The sequence below is a fragment of the Lolium rigidum genome, chromosome 5, assembly GCF_022539505.1.
Source record: "Lolium rigidum isolate FL_2022 chromosome 5, APGP_CSIRO_Lrig_0.1, whole genome shotgun sequence".
NCBI lineage: Eukaryota > Viridiplantae > Streptophyta > Magnoliopsida > Poales > Poaceae > Lolium > Lolium rigidum.
Genome location: NC_061512.1, coordinates 175,775,693 through 175,784,978, shown reverse-complemented (window position 1 = coordinate 175,784,978; position 9,286 = coordinate 175,775,693). Strand labels below are relative to the sequence as shown.

Genomic DNA, 9,286 nt, shown 5'->3' with positions numbered 1-9,286 from the left:
ACAAATTTTAAGGTTTAAAATAGCACGCTATTTCTCCGCTAATAGCGCGCTATAGCATATGTAGAGGGTCCACGCTAAATTTTAGTATTTTTTCTCGATGTGGCGCTATTTGCGAAATAGCATGCTATATCGAGCTAAAACTTCATAGCGTTAGCGCGCTATTTTTTTTCCAGGCAAGTTGCTTTCATTTTTTCGTGGTGATGAATTCCAATCTGTTGGTTCCACTTCTAGATCAGAAGATAATATCGCTAATGCTAATAATTATTAATAAATAATTTATACTATGTTGTTGCCTTGTGAAATGTTGATGTTAGTCTTCTAAAATATTTGAGATCTATTTTTGTATGTGGTTATGTATGTATGATTCAGTCACTTTTGAACTATATATCCATTCGTTCTAGTAAAATTATTTATTTTAGGCTATATTTAATATTATTTTAAAAATATTATTTGAAATATACCACGCTATTAGCACGATATAACATCCATAACGTTTGAAGGAGGCTGAAACTATTTCATTTAGCACGCTATTTTAAACCGTGCTAAATTTAGATGTTTAGATGTATCTACACTCTTTAACGTATAGATACATCCAAATTTAAATAAATTTCCGACATCTTTTATGGGGAGCAGTACATGTGATCTGAATTAGTTGCCGTGGGTAGCAACATTTTGCCCAAGTCCACAACAATTAATTTAAATCGAAGGGACTACCCATTTTCGTAGCAGTAGCCAGCACTATTGGCCTGGACCCCCGGAGCAACCATGCATTGGGTGATGGGGTGCACAAGATCTATCGGCAACAAACGACATTTAAGCCAAACTGAGCAACAAGACCTGGACCATGGAAGTTCCTGCCAAACCACAGATGCATCTACGCGTGGATTCGATAGATTGGCTTCCAGAGCCCACATCTACTTCCATCTCCACTCCATGCGCCGTCCGATGGGCTAGATGGACGGTCCAGATATATAACCGAGCTCTCCGAAGCCAGAACCAAGAAGATGCAGGGTTTCACCTTTCACGCCAACCCCGGGGATGTTTGACTGAGGATTGCTTGTAATAACATGCTGTGACTGGGATCCAGATCGGATTTCCCGGCACATATATGCTCGCTCGATCCCGTGCAAATCTCGATCCGCAAGAGCACGTGAGACGGGATCCGATAGGATTGGCAAGTGCCACCGGCTCGAACCTGGAGCGCGTAGTACTCGGACAGCTCTGACAGATACGTAGTACTAGTAGTAAGATACTGTACAGTGGTACGTTTGTCTGTCGGTCTCCAGGCTCCAGCTGGTCCTTTCTCTCACAGCCACTTGCAATCGTCCTGTGCAGTTTTTTTTCGGAAAACGCAAAAAGCTTTGCGTTTCGATTCATTGATAGAAAAAGAAGTTTATATTACAAGTCTAAGAAAAGGCCGAACACTCACAGTACACACCCGATACTCAAACTAGACTACGACAAAAAGGCCGAAATCCGTCGAGTGCTACTCCAGGACGCTGCAGAGTGAGCTCCTCCGCAAGACAGAACCCTTGCCGATGAAAGTCGCAGTGCTTGTGCATCATCGAAATTACTAAGAGCCTGCCAGCCGCAGCCAAGACGCGCGGAATCCCGCGAGCCCACCACGGCTCAGCTGGGAGCATTGCTGCTCCGGCCTCGACCCAAATCCAAGGAACACCGTCGGCGCAGCGGCTAGCTCCCGGCAACCTCGACAGACGTGCAAGCGTGCAGTCTTCAGCAGCCCGCCAACAAACACAGAGGCCAGCCACCTCTGCTCATCCAGAGGCATGCTCGCGCTGTTCGAGGAAGATCCTCGTCGCGCAAGCCACCGTGATACCACTCGAGAGGCCGGCGCGCTACCTGCATCGCAAGACCCCTCCCATGTGATCAGCGCTGAGATCCACGAGGAAGAACTACGACCCGAACTCAAGTTCCCAAGACGACGCCTCCAAAGAGGGTACGACATCCAAGACGCTGTCATCGCCCGATTTGGCTAGCCAAATCTGAGTTTTTCACCCGGAACATGAGACCCTAGGCAAGGGAGGTGCCGAAACTCCTCGATGACGCCACAAGAGGAAAACGGCGCCCTCAGGCGTCGCCGTCACCGGCCCCGAAAGGCAGGGCTTTCGCCCAGAGCATGGTTCCTCACCACTGCAGGCACTGTCCATTCTTCGCCAAGACCTCCTGCGCTGACCCTTTTCTCTCAAAATCGTCCTGTGTAGTTATTTAAACCTCATACAGAAGTTCATACCGGATCAACAGTTTAGATTGAATGCGAGATCCAACTAATAACTACCACGTAATGCCCACGAAACAGTTAAAATTCAACACATTATTTCACCAACGCCCCGCAAGTGAGGCCCCACCAATTTTCTTCCACTTACAGTTACAATTCATCTTATGTTTTCTAGTGTAAAATGTTCTGGGAGAGTTGCTGAGATCGTGTGTTCACATTCGTATCTTGGTTTTTGTAATTGTCTTCTCTTTCTATAAAGATGTGGCACGTGCGAGATTCGGATAAAAGAAGAAGAGAGAAAAAACTACTTTTTCATCTACCAGGCAAGTGGATATCTCGAAAATAAATCAAGGAATCCACACACACACGCATGCATGCGTACGAAATCCATTCTCACCAAGGGTATAACAGACACCTTACACTTAAACAGGCATAGCTAACGACCCATACACACACAAGTGCACCAGAACAGATCACGCTGCCCTCCCCTGCCCTGGCATGAAGCAGGACAAAATAGTGACTCAGCTCCATGCTGGCAAACGCTAGACGATGTATCATCAATCTGAAATTCAGCAGATCAGATAAGCGATTCAACGAGTAGATGAATTCTGAATCATGAGAATTTCAGGTGGAATTATCACATATGAACAAATACAGCTTGAGTGCTGACCTCGATCGAATGGCTGAATCCTTATCCCCGGAACAAGCAGAGGCCAAATCACCCTCGCTTTCCGGGAAAGAGACATGCACATCGTATAGTGATCAGTGAAGGGGCAACAGTCATAGATCTGACTGACATTGTGATTAAAAAAGATGAGCGGGGCGGCAACTAGGCCATGGAGACGTGGTCTTCCAAGATGTAGGCAGTACATCACATTGATCACTATTAAAGTCTTTTTTAAGATTTTCAGATTGAGAATTGAAATGACAAACCATGGAGCAAGGCTGGTGGAGTGGTGTTAGATCCAATCTTGGCCGTGGTAGCTCCCTGTAGGGTCAATAATATCATGACTATTCACTGGCATAATTATCAGGCACGGTGGTAGAGATCATCATCTCCACTAAGCATGTTAACATTCCTTACCTTTTCTTCAAATGCTGCCCCTTTTGTGTTGGCCATGGCATTGGATTCTCTTTCCACGCTTTGCATGAGGTAGATGGCTGCTCTCTCCCTCTCGCTGTCAGCGGTCAAAACTGGATCACAAAAACAAAGCCTAGAAGGAACAGCTTCAAGGGAGGCGTACCAAGACTTTCCACCACAATATTTCGACATATCTTTCACATGTTCTACAGATTGAGATGGCAAAGAGCACACCACATCAGACAAACCTTCGTGACAAGGATGGCCACAGCTTGCAACCAGTTCCAGGATGGCAAGACACTGCATCTCCAGTTATACACCACCTGTGACAGACAATGCTACCTACAGCTGCACAATGACCATTCTTTTAGCGTGACAATAGCATGGTAAAAAGTCTGAAGATGCCGAGATTCAGAATCGTGGCGTAATAGAACAGAAGTCATTAACAAGCATAACACCATGTGTTAGAAATGACGATAAACTGTCTTGTCATAAGTACAAGGAATCCGATAGGCACGGGCAAGCAAGCACAATAATGCAGCCACACACTGTGGCCCAACTTAGCTGAGCTTATTGGCCCCCATCAGACAGTGATACCCGCGATCATTATCAGTAATGCTCCATCAACCACGCCAAGCCTGCGGTGAACAAAGTACTACACAGATTCATCAAAGCAGTTGTTGGCCGGTCGGCTCATGTGCTTCCCAACAGTACTACACTGTTAACACTGATGCGATGCAGCACAGCTGTATTTCCTCCTATCGTCATTACATGTGATACTGCTGTTTTGCATTTGATAGTACCACCATCTCCTGATAAGCTCCTGAGAGGGATACTTTCTTGAGAGATTCTAATGCAAGAAAGAACAAGGACCAAGCTCTTGCACTTCTATGTCTCCCAGTAAGGCAGAGATTCTGTTTGTTGTTTCAAATGGTTTCAAACATCTACTAAACTCCAACCTAGGATGCCTGTTGTCCCATGATGATTGCACTGGGTATTATGCACAAGATGGTATATAGAACGAGGCAAAAGGCTCAGATTACAACAGGGCAGTGCCACATAATTTCCGTTCCTGGGACAAGGAAATCCCAGGTAACCAATTGGCTCATCCCAAGGATCTTACCTTTATCCACATATCACTACTGCTTCTATGATAACGGTGACCGGCTCTGTGGCAGCCACATATATTGTGATGTATATCCATTTCAGGTGAAAACATATTTGATCTTGTCTAAATTTGCTTCTTCTTTTGTCAAGAAAATAAAAAAAGATACATTTTAACACTGTATAAATAATATCCAGTATTTTATATGATCAGATGAAATAATCTTACACAATTTTTTTTGATGTTATCACAGTATTTGCAACACAAAATGCTTTTACATGGTGCTTAAGAGGAAAAATATAAACACGCAATCATGTCCCCAAGTCGTTTTATGTAATGCAAGCATAGGTGGTTGGATAGCTACATTATATTAATTAGACGACACCTGTTAAGCACTAGCGAGCGCTAGTGTTGATGCTACAAAATTATTTGTTCCTTAGCTGTCTCGAGAGGACAGGGAAAACAATAATCTTTTGTTAAGCAGCTCCAAACATCTGCATCATAGATATTCTCAAGTATGAGAGTTCATAGATATTCTCATTTCCAGTTAGTGCAAGTTGGTTCCCAGTAATCAGGTCAAGGGTTTAACTTGCAACCCTTGACAAAGTATTTTCTAAATTAGTACAAGTTGGTTCCACTTAATGCAAGTTGAACCACTCATTTCGTATCGAGATGTATGCACAAAGTATTTTCTGAGTCTCATACATGATCAAATGTTATCTATTGAACTTTCATCCATCTACACGCTATCATCTATAGCCTTTTATCATTTCTAATTTCATCTTAGTTAGGTAATGCCTCACCTAAAAGTAATTCATCACAATCACATGCTAGCTTAGTTACAAAAGCTTGTTTGCACCCACTAACTAATACCTTCTCATCAGTATTGAATTCTTCATTTTTTTTCTCCTTGCTTTAGTCATTTTCTACGAGTAATCGGCCGAAGCTCAATTTCAAGAAAAACTCGTACCTCTCCTGTGACCACTAGTGAAAATGGTATTTAGCTTAGTTAATAGTGCCCTCAAGACTAATGCTGATTCTTCGCGAGATGAAAGCCCTTGTCCTCTGTCTGCCCAAGGGTAATTATCCATCGGTAGGTCCTTTAGATTCAATTCAACCTCAATCATCTTTTTGCAGCAATTCTCCCAGGAAGTGTGGCTGGCCAGATCAAGAGCAGTAGTACTAGTAGTAACGAAATAAATCCATGTAGTGAGATTATTAGATAGCTTAGCTGAAATCATTTACCATGATCTGTTGAACCATAGAGTTCATCTTGTTACAGAAAAGACTATTAAGCATGAAAGCTACCCACATGGTTTGAAAAGATCGGTAGAACAATTAAATGTGACTCCTTGACTAAGACCCAACATATTAACCCAATGCAAAATTCTTCACACTCTCAGTAGCTAGTTAATCTGGATAACCTTCTTTTCCTGAAGCCAACCTTCAAGGATTTCCAAACACTTCCTATGTTTATACATTCCATGGTTAAACTACACCAAATCAGCTAAACTGTAAAATTGCAAAACCGGTTATACATATGTACCCTTGATACAAGCATCCTATTCAAGGATTCTATTCACTTTGACTTACCAATATGCTGTGATGTCAAGATATGAGCACTCTAATCTGCTAGCGAACTTGCATACCTATGGTTTACAGGATTTTTTAAACTATATTTGTTTGCAAAAGTGGTACTGTATACTGCAACGGATGTTAGTAAGTATGCTACCCAGTTCAGTTCTTGTTAAAACAGTATGCATATTATGTTCAGAGCCAACAGAAGGTCTGTTCTCTTCTATTTTTACTTTTTTTTTTGACAATTTATTGTCTTCTATTGCTTTCCGACTCCGTAAGTTCAACCCAGCCAAGCTTCTGTAACGAAACTGAAAACATCTCCTGGCATACCAATGTGTGAACTCTGTAACTAGAGTGGCAAGAAACTTAGTAGTACTACACTAGCTTAGTCTCTTCTATTACTTTCCGACTTCATGAGTTCAACCCAGTCATGTTTCTGTAACGAAACTGAAAACTTCTCCTGGCATACCAATATATGTTTCTGAACTCTTTGAATAGAGTGGGATGAAACTTAGTAGTAGTACCACTAGCGTTGTAGCTTGTCTGCTCACATTTTACCATTTCAACAATTTGCCCTTAGCAGAGTCATATGAGAAGTTGCATTTGCTGCTTGCCAAAGCCACTAGCTTGCCACTAATTTGAGCAAAAAATGTAGCAGCAAAAAAGCAGCAGTCATCAGCAATGCAGTTAAGAAGTGGAATACCATGTGACAGCTCAACGCCATAGTCTGCATACTGGTATCATCTGATCTTGAAATCAAACACTACCTTACAGATCAAACATACAGAAAATACTAGGGAAACACCTCATCGATCTTACAGAGAAAAAGCTCACGCGAAATCTTCCACCAAGATCGCCTTCTCCGCAATGTCCTCCTCCTCCTTCTTCTTCCGCTCCTCTTCTTTTCTGATCCCCTCGACGCAACCCTTCTCCTGCCCCAGCTTCTTCTGCAGCTCTTCCCCGACCACGACAACCCTATCCTCCTCGTCTCCGCGCCCGACGACCACCACCTCGTCGCTGCCTCCTTCGCCGCCACCGCCGCCGACGACCACGACCTCGTCGGCGCCGCCCTCGCGGGCGCCCCCTGCGCCAACAAGGGCGTCGGGGATGGCCCCGCAGGTGGGTCCTGCGTCCTCAACGCATCCTCCACGCGTCGCGAGGGGCGCATCTCTCTCGTCGTCCTCGTCCTCGTCGTCGGAGAGGGAGAGGCGGGGGAACCGGGACGAGACGGCCATGGCGGCCAGGGAGAAGGCCTCGGCGATGGACTCCGGCGGGAGCGCGCAGTCCTCCAGGCCCGCGTCCTCGAGGCGCGGCGGCCGGATTAGCTCGCCGGAGCCGGCGACTAGCCTGCCTTCGTCGGCCATTTCGGTGGCCGCCGCGTGCGCAGTCTGGTGGTTTCGAGAAGGAGCTGGGCTAGCGTAGTCTGGCTGGACCTGGACGCGGGCTCTACCGTGTGCTCAGTGATCACAAATCACGAATCTGGCTTTCGAGCAATTGATGTTACTAGGCAGCCCACTAGACGTAGGCCAAGAAGGCCTGTCACAACTTCGTTTGGTGTTCGGCACCAGGCCGAGGCGGAATTAGGGCCGGCAGCCCACTAGACGAGTATCTCGACTGGCGTTACACAAAGTGTCTCGATTCTTTTCTCGAAAAAAAAAGGGTTTCGATCCTGCTTGTTCTAAAAACAAGAAGTAATCTTGCTAAACAAAATTGAGTGTTCTCACTCTTAAAATAACTCCTTGATAGAAAGTTCAAAAAGAAAACTCGCTTGGGTGAGCATAGAGTCAAAACGTTAAACAAGAAATGATGCCTAAAAATAATATTAGCAGGCAAAGAGATAGAAAACTCCTAATATCGGCATCGGTGCTAAGCGTTATAGTTCCATTTCTTAGTGCTGGAAAAACATCCTCTTCTCTTCGACTGATGGCAGAGCGATCGTTTCTCCGTTAGTGGTGATGAGGTACAAGACCAACCCTAAGCACTTCTCTTTTTTTGAGGTAAACGGGCATGTGCTCGGCGGACTACTCGCTCTTGACAGGCTCCATGCTTGGATCATCTCTTCGAGCTCTCTCCTGTAGATATGTTTCTGTATTACTAATTATGACAATCCAATAAATGAAATAACATTTTGCCTAAACACTTTCTTCCTCAATCCTGCTCCTACTTTACTCGCTTGCACTAGTTTACTTGTAGTATTTACTTTTAGCAATTTTCCATTTTCTAGATAGAACTAAAACGTACCTTAGACACTCTACCTCATTGCTTTGCATGAAAGACCATATATGCGGGTTATAGGGTTTTAGAAAATAGATAGTTTAGCTTCAAATTCTCGTGGATTCGACACTCACATACTTATCAAATTGTACTACGGTGATTTCCTGCATTTGAGGATTACCAATCTACGGTGACAACTTTATCTTCGGGTCGAAGACACAGGATCCCGTGGCACAAACACATCCACCATGGACAGAGACGCATCAGCCGTGGACATAGACATACATCGAGGGCGACCCATTGTTCTATACCCGCGAACGCAATATCCAATGGCCGTGTACCCTCATGACGAGGAGGTATTACAGGAGGGTGAGGACACGTGGGTCGGGGCCAGATCAAGCCGTGGCTACCGGTGCTACCGTGGGCGTTGGAAAGAAGAAGGGGAGAGCCATAGGACCCTCCCCCTGATGTCTACTGATGACCCACAAGTATAGGGGATCGCAGCAGTCTTCGCGGGTAGTAAAACCCAATTTATTGATTCGACACAAGGGGAGACAAAGGATACTTGAAAGCCTTAACAGCGGAGTTGTCAATTCAGCTGCACCTGGGAACAGACTTGCTCGCAAGAGTTTATCAGTAGTAACAGTTTTATAACAGTAGCAGTAGTAGAATAACAGCAGCAGAGTAACAAAGACAGCACTAGTGATTATAGTAAACAGCAGGATTAAAATACTGTAGGCACGGGGACGGATAACGGGCGTTGCATGGATGAGAGAAACTCATGTAACAATCATAGCGAGGGCATTTGCAGATAATAATAAAACGGTGTCGAAGTACAAAGCAATCAATAGGCATGTGTTCCAATCATAGTCGTACGTGCTCGCAATGAGAAACTTGCACAACATCTTTTGTCCTACCAGCCGGTGGCAGCCGGGCCTCAAGGGAATCTATCGGATATTAAGGTACTCCTTTTAATAGAGTACCGGAGCAAAGCATTAACACTCCGTGAACACATGTGATCCTCACATCACTACCATCCCCTCCGGTTGTCCCGATTTCTGTCACTTCGGGG

The 9,286-nt window shown here is 44.7% G+C and overlaps 1 protein-coding gene across 1 annotated transcript; it reads right to left on the bottom strand.

Annotated features, from left to right (window-relative positions):
- Nucleotides 1–6,675: 6,675 nt before the first annotated feature.
- LOC124651314 lies at nucleotides 6,676–7,364 on the bottom strand. The gene has a single exon (XM_047190411.1). It carries the CDS (start codon nucleotides 7,362–7,364, stop codon nucleotides 6,831–6,833), a length of 534 nt encoding a protein of 177 aa, XP_047046367.1. The 3' UTR covers nucleotides 6,676–6,830.
- Between the last annotated feature and the right edge of the window lie 1,922 nt (nucleotides 7,365–9,286).